The sequence below is a fragment of the Mobula birostris genome, chromosome 12 (assembly GCF_030028105.1).
Source record: "Mobula birostris isolate sMobBir1 chromosome 12, sMobBir1.hap1, whole genome shotgun sequence".
Classification (NCBI taxonomy): Eukaryota; Metazoa; Chordata; class Chondrichthyes; order Myliobatiformes; family Myliobatidae; genus Mobula; species Mobula birostris.
The window spans coordinates 23,891,891-23,914,954 of NC_092381.1; the positions used below are offsets into that span (position 1 = coordinate 23,891,891).

General features: G+C 42.8%; 1 protein-coding gene across 2 annotated transcripts in view; it reads left to right on the plus strand.

Moving 5' to 3' along the window:
* The window catches only part of abcd3a (ATP-binding cassette, sub-family D (ALD), member 3a), an 82,382-nt gene that overhangs the window by 46,336 nt on the left and 12,982 nt on the right, over positions 1-23,064 (plus strand). For both annotated transcript variants that reach the window (XM_072273482.1, XM_072273483.1), the window contains 7 exons: positions 6,446-6,543; positions 6,663-6,754; positions 19,745-19,836; positions 20,364-20,427; positions 20,777-20,840; positions 21,776-21,853; positions 22,512-22,577. In XM_072273482.1, coding sequence (XP_072129583.1) covers positions 6,446-6,543; positions 6,663-6,754; positions 19,745-19,836; positions 20,364-20,427; positions 20,777-20,840; positions 21,776-21,853; positions 22,512-22,577 — 554 coding nt within the window. The remainder of the gene's footprint in view (positions 1-6,445; positions 6,544-6,662; positions 6,755-19,744; positions 19,837-20,363; positions 20,428-20,776; positions 20,841-21,775; positions 21,854-22,511; positions 22,578-23,064) is intronic.

The following is a 23,064-nucleotide window of genomic DNA, read 5'->3' on the forward strand; positions in this document are numbered from 1 at the left end:
CCTACCTACCTGTGCTGCCACTTTCAGTGAATTATGGACCTGTAGTTCCCAGATCCCTTTGTTCTATGCATTCTACAATGCCCTACCATTCACTGTGTAAGAACCAGTTGTTCCTACCAAAGTGCAACACCTAATGAAAAATGATGACTTAGATAATTGACTCCTTTGGGAAAATGTTATTGAGCTTCAGTCCATGTTCCAAGCTGCTGGCAGCTGACTTTACTTGTAAAGTGTGGTAAGCAAAGCAGATTCACTCAAAGCTCAAAGTACATATAAGTCACCATACACAACCCTGAGAATCATTTTCTTGTGGGTATACTCAATAAATACAATAACCATGATAGAATCAATGAAAGGCTACATGAACAGGGTGAACAAACAGCGTGCAAAAGACAAAAAGAAGTGTAAATACAAAAAGAAAGAAAATAAATAAACAATAAATATCAAAAACATGAGATTAGTCAACTGTTGAAGTTGACAGCAGGGGTCGCTGTCTGGAGATGTTCATGCCTGCCGGCGATGGAGACGACAGCTTCTGTAGTCTGTAGATAGGTGATCTTCCAATCCTGCAGGATGTGAGAAAGTCGAAAAACCCGCGATTGAAAGCATGGATCCAGAGGAGGATAAAGTAGCAGACTGGTCCTTTGCAGGCGGCAGAGAGAGTGTCCTGGAGTTGTGGAAGTGGATGGGATAGTGACCCCAGGAACCTTCTCATGGTGAAAAGTGTGGCGCCTAGAATGTGGTGTGAGGAGCAGTGACTTGAATGTGAGTACCTGGGGTCCCTTAGAGGGTCCAAATTCAGAGGCTTGAAAATGGATCTGGAAGCCATTTGGTACAAGCTGGCAGCAAAGATATGTTCCCAGGATATGGCCCAGCAATCATGAGTAAAGCCCTCTCCACCACTGAGCACATCCACAGGGAGCGTTGTCGCTGGAAAGCAGCATCTGTCATCAGGAACGCCTGCTACCCGCATCATGCTCTCTTCTTACTGCTGCTATCAGGAAGAAGTTACAGGAGCCTCAGGACTCACACCATCAGGTTTAGGAACAGTTATTACCCCTCAAGCATCAGGCTGTTGAACCAAAAAAGATAACTTCATTCACCCCATCACTGAACTGTTCCCACAAGCTATGGACTCACTTTCAGGGACTCTTCATGGGACCAACCTGTGGACTCATTATAAATTTAAAATACATGTGAATGGGTATAGAGAGTAAAAAACAATAGCAGATCTACAGTGCTGGAAATCCAAGCAACACACACGAAATGCTGGAGGAACTCAGCAGGCCAGGCAGCATCTATGGAAAAGAGTACAGTTGACGTTTTGGGCTGAGACCTTTCATCAGGACTGGAGAAAAGGATGAAGAGTCCGAGTTAGAAGGTGGGGGTAGAGGAGGGAGAAACACAAGGTGATAGGTGAAACCGGGAGCGGGAGGGGTGAAGTAAAGAGCTGGGAAGTTGATTGGTGGAAGAGATACAGGGCTGTAGAGGGGGGAATCTAATAGGAGAGGACAGAAGGCCATGGAAGAAAGAAAAGGGGGAGGAGCACCAGAGGGAAGCAATGGGGGAGGCAAAGAGATGAGGTGAGAGAGGAAAAAGTGGATGGGAACTGTTGGGGAGGGGCCATTACTAGAAGTTTGAGAAGTCAATGTTCATGCCATCAGGTTGGATGCTATCCAGATGGAATACAAGGTGTTGTTCCTCCAAACTGAGTGTGGCCTCGTCACAACAGTGTAGAGGAGGCCATGGATAGACATATTGGAATGGGAAAGAGAAGTGGAATTAAAATGGGTGGCCACTGGGAGATCCCTTTTGGCACTTGTCCTTGCAAGCAGAACAAGTGCTACACCTGCCCATGCACCTCCTCCCTCACTACCTTTCAGGGCCACAAACAGTCCTTCCAGGTGAGGCGACACTGCACCTGTGAGTTTGTTGGGGTCATATTCTATGTCTGGTGCTCCCCGTGTGGCCTCCTGTATATCGATGAGACCTGACGTAGATTGGGAGACCGCTTCGCTGAACACCTATGGAGCATTGAAAAGTCCGCCAGAAAAAGTGGGATCTCCCAGTAGCCACCCATTTTAATTCCACTTCCCATTCCCATCCTGACATGTCAGTCCATGGCCTCCCCTACTGTTGCACCAAGACCACACTCAGTTTGGAGGAACAACACCTTGTATTCCATCTGGGTAGCCTCCAACCTGATGGCATGAACATCAATTTCGCGAACTTCCAGTAATGCCCCCCACTTCACCATTTCCCATCCCCTTTTCCCTCTCTCATCTGATCTCCTTGCCAACCCCATCACCTCCCTCTGGTGCTCCTCTCCCCTTTTCTTTCTTCCAGGGCCTTCTATCATCTCCTATCAGTTTCTGCCTTCTCCAGCCCTGTATCTCTTTTACCAATCAACTTCCCAGCTCTTTACTTCACCCCTCCCCCTCCCCCTCCCACTTTCACCTATCACCTTGTGTTTCTCTTTCCCCTCCCCCTATTTTCTTACTCTGACTGTTCAGGTTTTTTTCCTCCAGTCCTGATGAAGGGTCTCGGCCTGAAACACCGACCGTATTCTTTTCCACAGATGCTGCGTGCCCTGCTGAGTTCCTCCAGCATTTTGTGGGGGTATGGAGAGTAGCCAATATAAGATCTCCCCTCCTTCAGCTTTTTAAAGTTGGCTTTGTTTGTTCCCTCTGCTGCCGTTGGTAGAGTGCAGGATCTAGATGCCACCATGTGCAGAAAATATGCAAACTCAATTTATGAAGCTTTTGCTGGAGACTGTTCACAGATTCATAGAATAGTACAGCACAGTACAGGCCCTTCGGCCCACAATGTTGTGCCGACCCTCAAACCCTACCTCCCATATAACCCCCCCACCTTAAATTCCTCCATATACCTCTCTAGTAGTCTCTTAAACTTCACTAGTGTATCTGCCTCCATCACTGACTCAGGCAGTGCATTCCACGCACCAACCACTCTCTGAGTAAAAAACCTTCCTCTAGTATCCCCCTTGAACTTCCCACCCCTTACCTTAAAGCCATGTCCTCTTGTATTGAGCAGTGGTGCCCTGGGGAAGAGGTGCTGGCTATCCACTCTATCTATTCCTCTTATTATCTTGTACACCTCTATCATGTCTCCTCTAATCCTCCTTCTCTCCAAAGAGTAAAGCCCTAGCTCCCTTAATCTCTGATCAGAATGCATACTTTCTAAACCAGGCAGCATCCTGGTAAATCTCTTCTGTACCCTTTCCAAAGCTTCCACATCCTTCCTATAGTGAGGCGACCAGAACTGGACACAGTACTCCAAGTGTGACTTAACCAGAGTTTTATAGAGCTGTATCATTACATTGCGACTCTTAAACTCTATCCATCGACTTATGAAAGCTAACACCCCATAAGCTTTCTTAACTACCCTATCCACCTGTGAGGCAACCTTCAGGGATCTGTGGACATGTACCCCCGGATCTCTCTGTTCCTCTACACTACCAAGTATCCTGCCATTTACTTTGTACTCTGCCTTGGAGTTTGTCCTTCCAAAGTGTACCACTTCACACTTCTCCGGGTTGAACTCCATCTGCCACTTCTCAGCCCACTTCTGCATCCTATCAATGTCTCTCTGCAATCTTCGACAATCCTCTACACTATCTACAACACCACCAACCTTTGTGTCGTCTGCAAACTTGCCAACCCACCCTTCTACCCCCATATCCAGGTCGTTAATAAAAATCACGAAAAGAGGAATACCATATCCACCATGTATTTTACAGCATATAATTAAACAAATGAAGTGTAGTGTTAAATCATGGTTGCAGATGGACTGGCATAGCAGAGAAACAGATCCTTTGGCCTACTGTATCCACGGTGACCAATGAATACCCATTTATACAAGGCCCTTTCTCTATCACCATCCATAACCATCCATTTTATGTCAATTCAAAAGCTTGTCTTGATACTTTCTAAATATTGTGGGCACTCATCCCTTCATTAATCATACAGGCAGTTCATTCCAGGTTTCAATCACACTCTAGATTTAAAAATTCTTCCTTATACCTCTCCCCCCCCCCCCCCCCAATTAATCACCTGTCCCTTAACTTAAAACTTATATCTTCTGATTTTGTACAACCATGTAGTGGGGATTTTTTTTTTTACTCTCTACTGCCAATGTATGCTCATAATTGTATATACTTTAGTCTTCCCTGCTCCAAACAAAGCAAATCCTGTCTCTTGTGTCGGAGATGCTCCATAGCAGGCACCAACATGGTGAATCTCCTCTTTGCCCTCTGCTGTGCTTCCTACAACATGGCGACCAGAGCTGTGCACTGTAATCCAGCTGTGACTTTACCAATGTTTTATAAGGTTTAACCTTAATGTTCTGCTCTTATGTTCTGTACCCCAGATAATGAAGGCAATTTCCTCACATGCCTTCTCAATGATCTCTGCTACCCCCTTTGGACACCAACTTCTTTTTGCTCTTCAGTACTCCCTACATCTATGGTAAATGGCATACATTGTAGGGAAGTATATGGTCATGCACTTTAGTAGAGGGGTAAAGGCATAGACTATTTTCTAAATGGAGACCAAATTCAGAATCAAAGTGCAAAGGATCTTAGGTGTCCAGGTGCAGATTTCTTTAGAGTAGGGATTCCCAACCTTTTTTATGCCATGGATTCCTACCATTTATCGAGGGGTCCATGGACCCCACGTTTGGAACCCTTGCCCTAGAGGTTAACCTGTGGGTTGAATCAGTATTAAGGAGAGCAAATGCAAGGTTAGCATTCATTTCAAGAGAACTAGAATATTAAAAGAAAAGGATGCAATGCTAGGGCTTTGTAATGCATCGATCAGACCAAACTTGGAGTATTGTGAGCTGCTTTAGGTACCTTTATCTAAGAAAGGATGTGCTAGTATTGGGGAGGGTCCAGGAGTTCATGAGAGTGACCCTAAGAATGAAAGGGCTAACATATGAGGAGCATTTGATTGTTCTGAGCTTGTAATGGCTGGAGTTTAGAAAAATGAGAGAAGATCTCTTTGAAAATTACTGAATATTTGAAGGCTTATAGAATGGACATGGAGAGGATTTTTCCAACAGTGGGAGAGTCTAAGGCCAGCAGGCAGGGACAGCCTCAAAATACAGGACGTCCCTTTGCATTATGTCCTAGTGAAGTGGTTAAATTCCATCTCTGGCAATCTCATCAACTATAATTCTGTAGCTTCTTAGTGAAAACTACCCTCTTCACTATCAGCATATCCATCATTTTTTATGTCATCAGTGAACTTACTAATCATACATTCTGCATTCATATCCAAATCTTTAATGTACTTAATGTGCTTTAATGTGGTCTCTGTATTAGGTACCTGCTGTAACTAACAAAGTGTCCACTGAGTATATGTTCATGGTCTTCTGCTGCCGTAGCCCAGCCCATTCATTTCAGGTTCAACGAGTGGTGCATTCGGAGATGCTGCTCTGCACGCCACTGTTGTAACACAGTTCTTTGAGTTATTGCCACTTCCCTGTCAGCTTGAACCAGTCTGACTATTCTTCTCATTAACAAGGCATTTTTGTCCACAGAGCCGCTGTTTCCTGGATGTTATTTGTTTCTCACACTGTTCCCTGTAACTCTACAGCAGGGATTCCCAACCGCAGACCCCTTGCTTAATGCTGTTTATCCATGGCATAAAAAAAGGTTGGGAACCCCTGTTCTCGAGATTGTTGTGTGTAAAAATCCCTGGAGATCAGCAGTTTCTGAGATACTCAAACTCCTCCATCTGGCACCAAGAATCATTTCACGGTCAAAATCACTTGGGTCAATTCTGATGTTTGGTCTGAACAACAACTGAACCTCTTGACTGTTTCTGCATGCTTTTATGCATTGAGTTGCTGCCACATGATTGGCTGATTAGATAATTGCATTAATGAGTGGGTGTGCAGGTGTACCTAATAAAGTGGCCACTGAGTGTATATAACAACAAAGATCCCAATATTGATCCATATGTACACCACTGGTCACTAGCTTCTGATCTTAAAAAGAACTCCCTGTCATCACCCCATACGTCCTATTATAATACCAATTTTGGATCCAGTTTGTCAAATTGCCTTGAATCTCTAGGGATCTAACCATGTGGATGCTTTATCAAAGCCTATTGAAGTCTCTGGAAATCAGCATCAATAATAGTACCCTCATCAATATTCTTCAAAAAATTCAATCAAATTAATCAGACGTGATCTCCCCTAACAAAGCTTTGCTACCAATCTTTAATCGTGGTTGTCCTTTTTTGGGTTTCTTTTAAGGCATGTGTGTAAACCACGAATGAAGATGTTAGTATGTAAGATGTTCGTTTTTGAATTATTGTTGGATTTTCTTATCATCTTAGTTGGTTAATCAAATATGTTTACAAACTATTGAAGTATTGACTGGATTTTATAAAGTGGTTTGTTTCTTTTTTTAATATAGATCTTGCTACTGTCGTGGGTTATCTAGTAGTAAGTCGACCTTTCTTGAATCTGTCACATTCTCGCCATCAGAAAAGCAGCCATGCGGAACTACTGGAGGTAATTGTAGTTTAGATTTCCCAATTGTCGATAAAGCCAGAAAAGATGGTTTATTGCTCGAAAAAAGGACATAAAAATAGTTTTTATTCATTCTGGTAAAATCGAGTCTGCCTTCCTAGGATTACTATCAAAGTGGTCGGATGTTACTCAGAATGTCTCAGGCTCTTGGGAGAATTGTGCTGGCTGGTCGTGAGATGACAAGACTATCTGGGTAAGATCAGTGTTTCCAGCTAGATGTATAATTCTTATTTCTGTGTCTTTTCCATTGAATGACTTTTAATTCAAAATTGAAATTGGTATGTTGTTTTACATTTTCAGAGGAAGTGTATATGTAGTAATCTGAGAATGCAATTGTTCAGTGACAGCATATTGGAAAATCCACTTTTTGGAAGTAGGTCAGTCAATATCTTGAGATAGTAACATATCAATTCAGATCCCATGGTGAGCAATAGCCTGTTTATAGTGGCATGCAAAAGTTTGGGCACCCAGGTCAAAATTTCTGTTACTGTGAATAGCTAAGGGAGTAAAAGGTGAACTGATATCCAAAAGGCATAAAGTTAAAGATGACACATTTCTTTAATATTTTAAGCAAGAAAAGTTTTTTATTTCCATCCTTTACAGTTTCAAAATAACAAAAAAGTAAAAGGGCTTGAAGCAAAAGTTTGGGCACCCTGCAAGGTCAGTACTTAGTAACACCCCCTTTGGCAAGTATCATAGCTTGTAAATGCTTTTTGTAGCCAGCAAAGAGTCTTTCAATTCTTGTTTGGGGGATTTTCGCCCATTCTTCCTTGCAAAAGGCATCTAGCTCTGTGAGATTCTTGGGCTGTCTTGCATGCACTGCTCTTTTGAGGTCTATCCACAGATTCTCAATGATGTTTAGGTCAGGGGACTGTGAGGGCCATGGCAAAACCTTCAGCTTGCACCTCTTGAGGTAGTCCATTGTGGATTTTGAGGTCTGTTTAATTTCATTATCCTGTTGTAGAAGCCATCCTCTTTTCATCTTCGGCTTTCTTACAGACAGTGTGATGTTTGCTTCCAGAATTTGCTGGTATTTAATTGAATTCATTCTTTCCTCTACCAGTAAATGTTCCCCGTGCCACTGGCTGTAACACAAGCCCAAAGCATGATCGATTCACCCCCGTGCTTAACAGTTGGAGAGGGGTTCGTTTCATGAAATTCTGTACCCTTTTTTCTCCAAACATACCTTTGCTCATTGAGGCCAAAAGGTTCTATTTTAACTTCATCAGTCCACAGGACTTGTTTCCAAAATGCATCAGGCTTGTTTAGATGATCCTTTGAACCTTTTGAATAGAACTTTTTGGCCGCAATGAGCAAAAGTATGTTTGGAGAAAAAAGGGTGCAGAATTTCATGAAAAGAACCCCTCTCCAACTGTTAAGCACGAGGATGGATCGATCATGCTTTGGGCTTGTGTTACAGCCAGTGGCACGGGGAACATATATTGGTAGAGGGAAGAATGAATTCAATCAAATACCAGCAAATTCTGGAAGCAAACATCACACTGTCTGTAAAAAAAAAAAAGCCAAAGATGAAAAGAGGATGGTTTCTACAACAGGATAATGAACCTAAACAGACCTCAAAATCCACAATGACCTACCTCAAGAGGTGCAAGCTGAAGGTTTTGCAATGGTCCTCACAGTCCCCCGATCTAAACATCATCGAGAATCTGTGGATAGACCTCAAAAGAGCAGTGCATGCAAGGTGGCCCAAGAATCTCTCAGAAGTAGAATCCTTTTGCAAGGAAAAATGGGCGAAAATCCCCCAAACAAGAATTGAAAGACTCTTTGCTGGCTATAAAAAGCGTTTACAAGCTGTGATACTTGCCAAAGGGGGTGTTACTAAGTACTGCCATGCAGGGTGCCCAAACTTTTGCTTGGGGCCCTTTTACTTTTTTGTTATTTTGAAACTGTAAAAGATGGAAATAAAAAAAGTTTTCTTGCTTATTGAAGAATATTGAAGAAATGTGTCACCTTTAACTTTATGCCTTTTGGAAATCAGTTAATCTTTTACTCGCATAGCTATTCACAGTAACAGAAATTTTGACCGGGGTGCCTAAACTTTTGCATGCCACTATATGTATATGTAATATATAGCTTTATCCTCTTTGTAACACAGAAGTATCATTCTGATGAATTTGGGCTGTTTCCCTTCCAAGCTCTTCAATATCATAACTGAACAAGGTCCATCAGATTGAGCTCTGTACAAGGAAAAGATCAGTTTCTTGATGTTATGCTAGCTCTCTTGAAATGATGCTCAATGTTTTGGTAGCCTTTGTGTCTATTAGATTTTAATTTTTTTTACATAGATAATCAATTCCTTTACTTCATCTGGATTTTCCCTTCCACACATTTAAGAAATATTTCTGTTTGTTTTCCTTGAATCCAGACTATTATCACCTAATACTTCACATTCATTTCCATCTGTTACTGATGTAATCTGTCCAGGAACCAACTAGAGAGCAGGCTCTTCTAGACTGAGTATTGAGCAATGAGGAAGGATTAATTAGGAATCTTGTCGTGAGAGGCCCTTTGGGTAAGAGTGACTATAATATGGTGGAATTCTTTATTAAGATGGAGAGTGACATAGTTAATTCAGAAACAAAGGTTCTGAACTTAAAGAAGGGTAACTTTGAAGGTATGAGACGTGAATTAGCCAAGATAGACTGGCAAATGACACTTAAAGGGTTGACGGTGGATATGCAATGGCAAGCATTTAAAGATCGCATGGATGAACTGCAACAATTGTTCATCCCAGTTTGGCAAAAGAATAAATCAAGGAAGGTAGTGCACCCGTGGCTGACAAGGGAAATTAGGGATAGTATCAATTCCAAAGAAGAAGCATACAAATTAGCCAGAGAAAGTGGCTCACCTGAGGACTGGGAGAAATTCAGAGTCCAGCAGAGGAGGACAAAGGGCTTAATTAGGAAGGGGAAAAAAGATTATGAGAGAAAACTGGCAGGAAACATAAAAACTGAATGTAAAAGCTTTTATAGATATGTGAAAAGAAAATGATTGGTTAAGACAAATGTAGGTCCCCTACAGACAGAAACAGGTGAATTGATTAAGGGGAGCAAGGACATGGCAGACCAATTGAATAACTATTTTGGTTCTGTCTTCACTAAGGAGGACATAAATAATCTTCCGGAAATAGTAGGGGACAGAGGGTCCAGTGAGATGGAGGAACTGAGAGAAATACATGTTAGTAGGGAAGTGGTGTTAGGTAAATTGAAGGGATTAAAGACAGATAAATCCCCAGGGCCAGATGGTCTGCATCCCAGAGTGCTTAAGGAAGTAGCCCAAGAAATAGTGGATGCATTAGTGATAATTTTTCAAAACTCTTTAGATTCTGGACTAGTTCCTGAGGATTGGAGGGTGGCTAATGTAACCCCACTTTTTAAAAAAGAAGGGAGAGAGAAACTGGGGAATTATAGACCGGTTAGCCTGACATCGGTGGTGGGGAAAATGCTAGAGTCAGTTATCAAAGATGTGATAACAGCACATTTAGAAAGCGGTGAAATCATCAGACAAAGTCAGCATGGATTTGTGAAAGGAAAATCATGTCTGACGAATCTCATAGAATTTTTTGAGGATGTAACTAGTAGAGTAGATAGGGGAGAACCAGTGGATGTGGTATATTTGGATTTTCAAAAGGCTTTTGACAAGGTCCCACACAGGAGATTAGTGTGCAAACTTAAAGCACACGGTATTGGGGGTAAGGTATTGATGTGGATAGAGAATTGGTTGGCAGACCGGAAGCAAAGAGTGGGAATAAACGGGACTTTTTCAGAATGGCAGGCAGTGACTAGTGGGGTACTGCAAGGCTCAGTGCTGGGACCCCAGTTGTTTACAATATATATATTAATGACTTAGATGAGGGAATTAAATGCAGCATCTCCAAGTTTGCAGATGACACGAAGCTAGGCGGCAGTGTTAGCTGTGAGGAGGATGCTAAGAGAATGCAGGGTGACTTGGATAGGTTGGGTGAGTGGGCAAATTCATGGCAGATGCAATTTAATGTGGATAAATGTGAGGTTATCCACTTTGGTGGCAAAAACAGGAAAACAGATTATTATCTGAATGGCGGCCGATTAGGAAAAGAGGAGATGCAACGAGACCTGGGTGTCATTATACACCAGTCATTGAAAGTGGGCATGCAGGTACAGCAGGTGGTGAAAAAGGCGAATGGTATGCTGGCATTCATAGCAAGAGGATTCGAGTACAGGAGCAGGGAGGTACTACTGCAGTTGTATGAGGCCTTGGTGAGACCACACCTGGAGTATTGTCTGCAGTTTTAGTCCCCTAATCTGAGGAAAGACATCCTTGCCATAGAAGGAGTACAAAGAAGGTTCACCAGGTTGACTCCTGGGATGGCAGGACTTTCATGTGATGAAAGACTGGATCGACTAGGCTTATACTTGTTGGAATTTAGAAGATTGAGGGGGCATCTTACTGAAACATATAAAATCCTAAAGGGATTGGACAGGCTAGATGCAGGAAGATTGTTCCCGATGTTGGGGAAGTCCAGAATGAGGGGTCACAGTTTGAGGATAAAAGGGAAGCCTTTTAGGACCGAGATTAGGAAAAAACTTCTTCACACAGAGAGTGGTGAATCTGTGGAATTCTCTGCCACAGGAAACAGTTGAGGCCAGTTCATTGGCTATATTTAAGAGGGAGTTAGATATAGCCCTTGTGGCTAAAGGGATCAGGGGGTATGGGGGGAAGGCAGGTACAGGGTTCTGAGTTGGATGATCAGCCATGATCATACTGAATGGCGGTGCAGGCTCAAAGGGCCGAATGGCCTACTCCTGCACCTATTTTCTATGTTTCTATGTCCAAGTCAGTCTGTAACCTATTTGCTACTTTCATGAATAAATTGCAATACCTCCCTAAGTCTTTGTGTTTTTTTAATGTCTTAATCTTAGTCCATTTTATTGAGTCATTCAACAAGGAATAAGACTCTTCAGCCCACCTAGTCAACAATGACTATCAAGTGCACATCTGTGCTAATCCCATTTCCCAGCACCACCCATAGCCTTAAATGCCTTAGAGATTCAAACGCCATACAAGGTACCTTTCAAGCGATTTTTAGAGCACCTGTTTCCAGTGCCACCTCAGGCATTGCACTCCAGATTTTTACACCTCTATGGGGAAAGTTTCTCCTTAACACTTGCCTATGTCCCTCAACATTTTGTATAGGTCTGTTAGGACTTCCCAGGGATATACTCTGGTTTATTGAGAGAGGTAACAGAGGAGATTACTGAATCTTTGAAAATATTTTGTATCTAGACACTGTCCCAGAGGACTGGAGAATAGCCACTGCTGTTCATCTGTTTAAGAAGGGTGATAGAGACAAAACAGGAAATTGTAGGTTGGTGAGGCTTACATCAATAGTAAGGAAAATTATTCCGGATAGGATCTACTCACAGCTGAAAAGGCACAGACTAATTAAAAATAGTCAGCATGGCTTTATGCAGAGGAAGTCATATCTTATGAATGTGACATCACGGTCAGCATAGGCTTCATTGGCTGGAGCCTGTTCCTCTGTTGTACTGTTTGAAGTTCTATGTTCCCTCAGCTTCCTCTGCTCCAAGGAAAACAAATCAGTCTATTCAGACTACAGGGAGGTAGTCATCCCTAGGCTACAGGGGTCAGAAAACTGGGTCACTGTCAGGAGAGGGAAGGAAAATGCCCGGATACTGGAGAGCACACTTGTGGCTGTCCCCCTCAGCAACAAATATCTTGTTCTGGATGCTGTTGAGGGGGATGACCTGACAGGGGACGCCCACGGTGACCGGGTCTCTGGCACTGAGCCTGGCGCTGTTGCGCAGGAGGGAAGGAGGGAGAAGAGGAATGCGGTAGTCATGGGGGATTCCATAGTCAGGGGAACGGGCAGGAGATTCTGTGAGCCTGATAGAGATACCTGCATGGTGTGTTGCCTCCCAGGTGCCAGGGTACGGGATGTCTCGGATCAGGTCCTGAATATTCTGAAGGGGGAGGGTGAGCAGCCAGTTGTCTTGGTACATGTTGGTACCAATGACATAGATAGGACAAAGGAGGATGTCCTGAAGAGAGATTTCCAGGAGTTAGGAAGGAAGCTGAGAAGCAGGGCATCTGCAATCTCGGGATTGCTACCTGTGCCACGTGCTAGCGAGGGCAAGAATAGTCGGATCAGGCAGATGAATGTGTGGCTGAGAGACTGGTGTAGGGGGCAGGGCTTCAGATTCTTGGATAATTGGGATCTCTTCTGGGGGAAGTATGACCTGTTCAAAAAGGACAGGTTACACCTGAACCCAAAGGGGACCAATATCCCGGTGGGAAAGTTTAATAGAGCTGTTAGGGAGGGTTTAAACTAATTTGGCAGGGGGATGGGAACTGGAATGACAGAGTGGAGGAAGGGGAAAACAGAAATAAATCTAAGATAGTGAGCAGTAAAGATGTCAGGAAAGACAGGCAGGTGATGGGGCAAATTTGTAGCCATTGGGATGTGTTGCAGTGCAATAAAGTTGCAGTGAAATCAAAGCGAAAAGTATCAAATACTGGTCTTAAGGTGTTGTACTTAAATGCACGCAGCATAAGGAATAAGGTGGATGATCTTGTTGTACAGCTACAGATTGGCAGGTATGATATTGTGGCCATCACTGAGACCTGGCTAAAGGATGCATGTCTCTGGGAGCTGAACGTCCAAGGATACACGGTGTATCGGAAGGATAGGAGGGTAGGCAGAGGGGGAAGCGTGGCTTTATTGGTAAGAAATGATATTAAATCATTAGAAAGAGGTGATATAGGATCGGAAGGTGCAGAATCTTTATGGGTTGAGCTAAGAAATAGCAGGGGTAAAAGGACCCTGATGGCAGTTATTTATAGGCCTCCAAACAGCTGCAGGGATGTGGACTACAAATTACAACTGGAAATAGAAAAGGCTTGTCAGAAGGGCAGTGTTATGATAATTGTGGAGGATTTTAACATGCGAGTGGATTGGGAAAATCAGGTTGGCACTGGATCTCAAGAGAGAGAATTTGTGGAATGTCTGCGAGATGGCTTTTTGGAACAGCTTGTTGTTGAGCCCGCTAGGGGATCGGCTGTACTGGATTGGGTATTGTGTAATGAACCGGAGGTGATTAGAGAGATTGAGGTGAAGGAACCCCCTAGGAGGCAGTGATCATAACATGATTGAGTTCACTGTGAAATTTGAAAAAGAGAAGCCGAAATCTGATGTGTCGGTATTTCAGTGGAGTAAGGGAAATTACAGTGGCGTGAGAGAGGAAATGGCCAAAGTTGACTGGAAAGGGACACTGGCAGGAAGGACAGCAGAGCAGCAGTGGCTGGAGTTTATGCAAGAAATGAGGAAGGTGCAAGACAGGTATTTTCCAAAAAAGAAGAAATTTTCGAGTGGAAAAAGGATGCAACCGTGGTTGACAAGAGAAGTCAAAGCCAAAGTTAAAGCAAAGGAGAGGGCATACAAGGAAGCAAAAATTAGTGGGAAGACAGAGGATTGGGAAGTTTTTAAAACCTTACAAAAGGAAACCAAGAAGGTCATTAAGAGGGAAAAGATTAACTATGAAAGGAAGCTAGCAAATAATATCAAAGAGGATACTAAAAGCTTTTTCAAGTATATAAAGAGTAAAAGACAGGTGAGAGTAGATATAGGACCGATAGAAAATGATGCTGGAGAAATTGTAATGGGAGATAAGGAGATGGCAGAGGAACTGAACGAGTATTTTGCATCAGTCTTCACTGAGGAAGACAGCAGTATACTGGACACTCAAGGGTGGCAGGGAAGAGAAGTGTGCGCAGTCACAATTACGACAGAGAAAGTGCTCAGGAAGCTGAACAGTCTAAAGGTAGATAAATCTCCTGGACCAGATGGAATGCACCTGCGTGTTCTGAAGCAAGTAGCTGTGGAGATTGTGGAGGCATTAGCGATGATCTTTCAAAAGTCGATAGATTCTGGCATGGTTCCGGAGGACTGAAAGATTGCAGATGTCACTCCGCTATTTAAGAAAGGGGCAAGGAAGCAAAAAGGAAATTATGGACCTGTTATCTTGACATCGGTGGTTGGGAAGTTGTTGGAGTCGATTGTCAAGGATGAGGTTGCAGAGTACCTGGAGGCATATGACAAGATAGGCAGAACTCAGCATGGATTCCTTAAAGGAAAATCCTGCCTGACAAACCTATTTCAATTTTTTGAGGAAATTACCAGTAGGCTAGACAAGGGAGATGCAGTGGATGTTGTATATTTGGATTTTCAGAAGGCCTTTGACAAGGTGCCACACATGAGGCTACTTAACAAGATAAGAGCCCATGGAATTACAGGAAAGTTACATACGTGGATAGAGCATTGGCTGATTGGCAGGAAACAGAGTGGGAATAAAGGGATCCTATTCTGGTTGGCTGCCGGTTACCAGTGATTTTCCACAGGGGTCCGTGTTGGGGCCGCTTCTTTTTACATTGTACATCAACGATTTGGATTATGGAATAGATGGCTTTGTGGCTAAGTTTGCTGACGATACGAAGATAGGTGGAGGGGCCGGTAGTGCTGAGGAAACGGAGAGTCTGCAGAGAGACTTGGATAGATTGGAAGAATGGGCAGAGAAGTGGCAAATGGAGTACAATGTTGGAAAGTGTATGGTTATGCACTTTGGCAGAAAAAATAAATGGGCAGACTATTATTTAAATGGGGAAAGAATTCAAAGTTCTGAGATGCAATGGGACTTGGGAGTCCTCGTACAGGATACCCTTAAAGTTAACCTCCAGGTTGAGTCAGTAGTGAAGAAGGCGAATGCAATGTTGGCATTCATTTTTAGAGGAATAGAGTATAGGAGCAGCGATGTGATGTTGAGGCTTTATAAGGCGCTGGTGAGACCTCACTTGGGAGTACTGTGATCAGTTTTGGTCTCCTTATTTAAGAAAGGATGTGCTGACGTTGGAGAGGGTACGGAGAAGATTCACTAGAATGATTCCGGGAATGAGAGGGTTAACATATGAGGAACGTTTGTCCGCTCTTGGACTGTATTCCTTGGAGTTTAGAAGAATGAGGGGAGACCTCACAGAAATATTTTGAATGTTGAAAGGCATGGACAGAGTGGATGTGGTAAAGTTGTTTCCCATGATGGGGGAGTCTAGTACGAGAGGGCATGACTTAAGGATTGAAGGGTGCCCATTCAGAACAGAAATGCGAAGAAATTTTTTTAGTCAGAGGGTGGTGAATCTATGGAATTTGTTGCCACAGGTGGCAGTGGAGGCCAAGTGATTGGGTGTATTTAAGGCAGAGATTGATAGGTATCTGAGTAGCCAGGGCATCAAAGGTTATGGTGAGAAGGCGGGGGAGTGGGACTAAATGGGGGAATGGATCAGCTCATGATAAAATGGCGGAGCAGACTCGATGGGCCGAATGGCCGACTCCTGCACCTTTGTCTTGTGGTCTTGTGGTCTTTCCATCATCTCAGGCTGCATACTTACCTATTTTGCACTCCGTCTAGTGCATTCAGTCACTTATCGTGTGGCAAGCAATACCGGATCCAGCTGTGGCAATTTCAAAAAAATTGTATCATAATCTGCATGGTCTTATGCCTAACGATGGCCAGCATCCATAAGCCTATAAGATGTAGGAGCAGAATTAGGCCATTTCGCCCATTGAGACTGCTCCACTATTCTATCATGGCTGATTTATTATCCCCTCTCAACCCCATTCCCCTGCCTTCTCCCTGTAATCTTAGATGCCTTAACTAATCAAGAACCTATCAACCTCCATTTTAAATATACCCAATGACTTGGCCCCCAAAGCCGGATGTGGCAGTGAATTCTACAAGTTCACCGCCCTCTGACTAAAGAAAATCCTCCTCATCTGTGTTGTAAATGGATGACCCTCTATTCTGAGGCTGTGCCCTCTGATCTGAGACTCCCCCCACTATATCTAGCATCCTCTCCAGATCCACTTTTGTCTAGGCCTTTCTGATACGTTAACCTTTTCATTCCTGGGATCATCAGCATGAATTTCCTTTGGACTCTCTCCAGTAGCAGCACATCTATTGTTAGATAAGGGGCCCAAAACTGCTTGCAGTACTCTAATTACGAGCTGACCATGGCCTGAAAGCCTGAGCATTACATCCTTGCTTTTATATTCTAGTCCTCTCAAAATGAGTTTCCGGACTTCTGGTAAGATGGCAGCTTGTTTGAGCGTAGTGGCCTCTCACAGGCCAACCAAAGGTGCATTTTTTCTTTGTTAAGTGTCTTTTTTACGATCGCAAGACAGTGCTGGACTTCATGAATGTCAGGTTCTGCAGGTCTACCAGATCAGTGAGCTGCTGGGCTGGTTGCAGCCCGTGTTGCTGCCTGCTGTAGGAAGGTGTCAAAAGCATCGGAATCGGAGCCGAAGGCTGTGTACAGTGTAACCGTGGATGATTGTCTTGGATGTTTCCCAGGTGATCACAAGACCCTGTTGGACATCGCCGCAGGCTGGTTACCCTTGTTTGACGAATTTAATAAGTACTTTGGATCTGTCTTCACTAGGGAAGACACAAGCAATCTCCCAGATGTATGGATGGGCCAAGGACATAGAGTAACAGAGGAACTGAAACAGATTGACATTAGGAAGGAAACGGTGATGAGTAGACTGATGGGACTGAAGGCTAACAAATCCCCAGGTCCAGATGGTCTGCATCCTAGGGTACTAAAGGAGGTGGCTCTGGAAATTGCGGATGCATTGTTGATCACTTTCAAATGTTCCTTAGATTCAGGATCAGTTCCTGAGGATTGGCGAATGGCTAATGTTATCCCACTTTTTAAGAAAGGAGCGAGGGAGAAAACAGAGAACTATCGCCCTGTTAGCCTAACATCAGTAGTGGGGAAGATGCTAGAGTCCATTATTAAAGATGAAATAGCGGCATATCTTGATAGCAGTGATAGGATTGGGCCGAGCCAGCATGGATTTACCAAGGGGAAATCATGCTTGACTAACCTATTGGAGTTTTTCGAGGATGTAACCAGGAAGATAGACATGGGAGATCCAGTGGATGTGGTGTACCTTGACTTTCAGAAGGCATTTGATAAGGTACTACATAGGAGATTGGTGGGTAAAATCAGAGCTCATGGCATTGGGGGGAGGATATTGACATGGATAGAAAACTGGTTGGCAGATAGAAAGCAAAAGGTAGCAGTGAATGGGTGTTTCTCGGAATGGCAGGTGGTGACTAGTGGGGTGCCACAGGGCTTGGTATTGGGACCACAGCTGTTTACGGTTTACGTCAATGATTTAGAGGAAAGCTTTGTGAATAACATCAGCAAGTTTGCTGATGATACTAAGCTGGGTGGCAGTGTGACGTGATGAGGATGTTAGGAGAATTCAAGGTGACTTGGATAGACTGGGTGAGTGGGCAGAAACTTGGCAGATGGCGTTTAATGTGAATAAATGTGAGGTTATTCACTTTGGGAGCAAGAACAGGAAGACATTATTATCTGAACGGTGTGGAGTTAGGTGAGGGAGAAATACAAAGAGATCTAGGAGTACTTGTTCATCAGTCTCTGAAGGTGAATGAGCAAGTGCAGCAGGCAGTGAAGAAGGCTAATGGAATGTTGGCCTTTATTATAAAGGGAATTGAGTACAAGAGCAAGGAAATCCTTTTGCATTTGTACAGGGCCCTGGTGAGACCACACCTGGAGTATTGTGTGCAGTTTTGGTCTCCATGGTTAAGGAAGGACATCCTGGCTGTGGAGAAGGTGCAGCGTAGGTTCACTAGGTTAATTCCTGGGATGTCCGGACTCTCTTATGCAGAGAGGTTAGAGAGACTGGGCTTGTACACGCTCGAATTCAGGAGATTGAGGGGGGATCTGATTGAGACATATAAGATTATTAAGGGATTGGACAAGATAGAGGCAGGAAATATGTTCCAGATGCTGGGGGAGTCCAGTACCAGAGGGCATGGTTTAAGAATAAGGGGTAGGTCATTTAGGACAGAGTTGAGGAGGAACAACTTCTCCCAGAGAGTTGTGGAGGTGTGGAATGTGCTGCCTGAGAAGGCAGTGGAGGCCAATTCTCTGGATGCTTTCAAGAAGGAGCTAGATAGGTATCTTATGGATAGGGGAATCAAGGGTTATGGGGACGAGGCAGGAACTGGGTATTGATAGTAGATGATCAGCCATGATCTCAGAATGGCGGTGCAGGCTCGAAGGGCCGAATGGTCTACTTCTGCACCTATTGTCTATTGTCTATGGTCTATTGTTTGGTGGTGTGACAAGACGTTGTGTGGCCTTGTTTGTAGCGAGGACTGGGCCTCAAGGCCTGGGTTTGCCTGCTGCTGCAGGCCAGGAGAGGAGATGCCGGAGGTGGGGTCTAGCATGGTGTTTCTGCTCGGTTGGGGGGGGGGGGGGGGCGCGGGCAGCGCCTCCTGATGGCACTGTCTTCCAGTGTTTGGTCATTGGAATGACAGGCTGGATTGTGTGCATATGTTTGTCAGCGCACTGCCAGGAACTACACCATCGATTTGCAGGACATGTCGCTCAGGGACTGGGCTGTATATCTGTTTTTTTGTGTGACTGTTTTGAATGTGCTGTGTACGTTTTGCACCTTGGTCCCAGTGGAGTGCTGTTTCATTCAGCTGTATTCATGTATGGTTGAGTGATAATTAAACTTGAATTTGAAATTTGATTTGATTTGAGTGCTAATGTTCTGTTTGCCTGCCTTATTACCCACTCAATTTGAAAGTTAACCTTTAAGGAATCCTGCACAAGATCCGTATGTCTTTTTCACCATTTTACCTATCTGTGCTTCCACCTTCAGAGATCTAATGAAAATCATTTTCAGGTTCATTGTCCAACACCAAGTTCACTAAGTATCATACAGGTAGCGGAAAACATTGTATGAAAACACTTACAAGAATGAGTTTCTAGCTGTCAGTCTAGATTAGAAATCAGACTAGAAATGTTGATATAGGAGGTCCAGACTCTACACTTTTTGGTGTGCTGTTTTCTTCCGTTAGTGTTAATAAACAAGACTTCTGGTCAAATACTAAAATGTACTCTAAATAAAGTGCATTGGATTGAGGATTTTTTCCCCTGGGACTGGTAATAATCTTGTATTTTATATTTAATAATACTAGTTCGGCTTTCACATTTTTATTCCTGGCAGCTTTTAGGTCCCTGTAAAAATCTCACCAAATCTTTAAAACTTGTTCTGAATTCATTTTAGTTTCACAGCTCGAATCACAGAATTAATGCAAGTTTTGAAAGATCTGAATTGTGGAAAGTATGAACGCACAATGGTTTCTACACAGGATAAGGGTAAGTAATGCAGCAGTTGGAGAATTTCCTGGAGAACCGGTTTATGTAAACTTATCCTTGGGTATGAACTATACCCTGTAATTAGCTTTGTAGTTTGATTTGCGTGATTAGTATTTGAGAACTCTGTGGTTCTGGATACCTGATCTACGCTCTATTGGCTGAGACTAACCATGGTGGCTTTGGTAACTTTTCAGTCTTGGGGAAAGAAACAATCAGCCAAGGTTTACATTTCTGTTTGTAATACTACAATTGCTGCCAAAGAATGTGTTTCTTTATAAACACCAGGCAAGGAAGAGATCAGCTTCCACAGGGGAACAGTCTCCCCACTGCCATCTTGCGTACAATGACCTCTTGTGCCAAGTATAAGTCACCGCTGACCCCTCTAGAACCATATAACTTGCTGATTCTCGGAGAGGAACGCAAAGTACCCTAATTCTTCCATGTATTTTCCCTGAAATATGCAATTGCAAGATATATTGTATTTAGTCACATAAAGTTTATACACAATCTCTAATTTTCCTATTAAGGTTCAGAAAGTCAGCCTTTGATACCGGGGAGTGGGGAAATCATTATTATGGATCATATTATCAAGTAAGTGTAAAGCTGTATACTTAATTTGTAGACAACAGTACAAATTTAACCACTCACCACTTCAGACCAATACTGGCCTTTTTCCACTTGGTTATTAACAGTTGTTTTATACATTTGCTTGTGGAAATCCTTTAATCTACACCTCATTTACAAATATACAGACCTAAATATTTTTTTCCACCAGGAACATAACCTCCTTGAAGTCTCTAGGCTTGTTGATATTGTTGAAGTTTGCACGATATTGAGGCAGAGTTTGACAGAGAAGGTTGATCAAAAATAATTTTTTTTTTTGGCTTCTCTGGTTTTCCTTTACTATTTAATGGTAAACTGAAATGATTTTTCTTGTCAGATTTGAGCATGTGCCATTGGTGACTCCAAATGGAGATGTCTTGATTCCAGATCTTTCTTTTGAGGTAAAGAATATATCTGTTATACTTTCCCTTCATTGTGCTATGTTACCTTTCTGTCACTGTGTTCTTTAGTCCTTTTCATTTAAACTGGGACCAGTCTAAACCTTCTAATACTTGGTCTGCTGTCTGACTTACACAAACATACTATGCAGTCATATTGGCAGATGGAGTGAAAATCAACAATTATTGTTGAAAATAATTAAGGGGATGGGTGGACAGGTCACACATGTCATGCTAGTGAAAGAATAATTGCATTGAGAAAGAGCATAAAGGGCTAGTTATTAGCCAGGAAATAAATGCAGAACAAACAACATGTTGCATAACAAGTTACATAAATCTGTAGTTGTAAACTGTTGTCTCTAAACTAATCAGTTGTTTAAGTCCTGTTCTTTGGCAGTAGAATTATTTGAAATTTCAAGTACATATTGAAATTTTAAATTTGAAAATGTCATAATTTTTAAGGAATCATTCCACAGGGATTTCCAGATTGTGAAAGGGTTCTGGCTCTGAGAACTGTTTGTAACCTGAACTGTTCGCAAATTGGAAATGAACAGAGTCAGTGTATGGGAGAGGAGAGCAGAAACAGTGATAGGAGTGGGAAGAGCTGGCTTCACTGACTCGGGTCTGTTCAGCTTCGAGCTCTTCCGGCTTGACTTGACGTTCCGTTTGTGGTGGTTCTGGAAAGCTAGGTATGGGGAGCAAAGCCACCCAGAAATCCCCCATTCCCACTGTCAGAAAGTGCCTGCAACAGCCAGCAAATTCCTCCCACTGGTCTCCCAAGTGCTCATTCATAAGTACAGAGAGTTGATAAGTCAGGCGTGTGTAACCTGGGAAGGACAAATATTGTGAAAAGTAAATAGAGTTGTACTCAGATGGACTATACAAATGCTTCTATGAACTGCTTTTAAGTGCAGTTTCTATTAACTATTATTGTTCAGGTCAAGTCAGGAGCAAATGTTCTCGTCTGTGGACCAAATGGGTGTGGAAAGAGCTCACTCTTCCGTTGCTTAGGAGAGGTAAGTGCAGATAATATATACTCAGTGGCCACTTTATTAGGTATACCTGTACCCCTAGTCGTTAATGCAAATATCTTATCAGCCAATCATGCAGCAACAACTCAATGCATAAAAACATGCAGGCATGATCAAGAGGTTAAGTTATTGTTCAGTTCAAACATCAGAATGGGGAAGAAAATGTGATCTGAGTGACTTTGACCATGGAATGATTGTTGACCATGGTTTGAGTATCTCAGAAACTGCTGATCTCCTGGGATTTTCATACATAACAGTCTCTAGAGTTTACCAAGAATGGTGCAAAAAACAAAAATAAACAGCCTTGTAAGCAGCATTTCTGTGGGTGAAAGCGTCTTGTTAATGTGAGAGGTCAGAGGAGAATGGCTAGACAGGTTCAAGCTGAGAGGAAGGTAACAGTAACTCAAATAACAACTCGTTACAACAGTGGTGTGTAGAAGAGCATCTCTGAACTCACATCATATCAAACCTTGAAGTGGCTAAGCTACAACAAATAAGTCCACGAACGTACACTTAGTGGCCACTTTGTTAGGAACCTGTGTACCTAATAAAGTGGCCCATTGAGTGTATATTGAATGTTAAAACATCTGTTTCCAAGTAGCAATAAGTTGGTAAATTGAACTATCATTTTTCATTTTGATAGCTATGGCCTCTTTTCGGAGGACGTCTAACAAAACCAGACAGGGGGAAGCTGTTTTATGTACCTCAGGTAGGACTGACTTATTCTTTTCAATCTTGGCACATTTTAACTATGTAGATCTTTTGCTTTCTCGGAATAATTTCCATCCAGCTCAGTAGATTATTGACCTGTCACCTCTTACAATGTATGTAATACTGTTGCCCTTCAGATTTTATTAGTATAATTATTCTTAAATACAAATTTAAAAAACTAATTTTGCGTAACATTCTGGTCATTCATTTCAAATGATATTTAAGGATGAGTTCTTGATCCTTGAAAAATCTCCAAAGGCTTTTGTCTCCTAATGATAGTAAATGGAGGTGAAATAGTTCCATGTTCTCTTTGGCCTGCTTCATGTTTTTTTTCAAAATGTCAGAATTGCTGCTGAACATAAAGGAGAATCATTGATGTTCTGATGCAGACAACTGCAAATGATTAGCCCAGGAAATAGAGGAAAGATGATGCGCTCACAATGCCTGAAGTTTTTTCAAAGGCAAAGCTGCAGGTTGTGGTAACA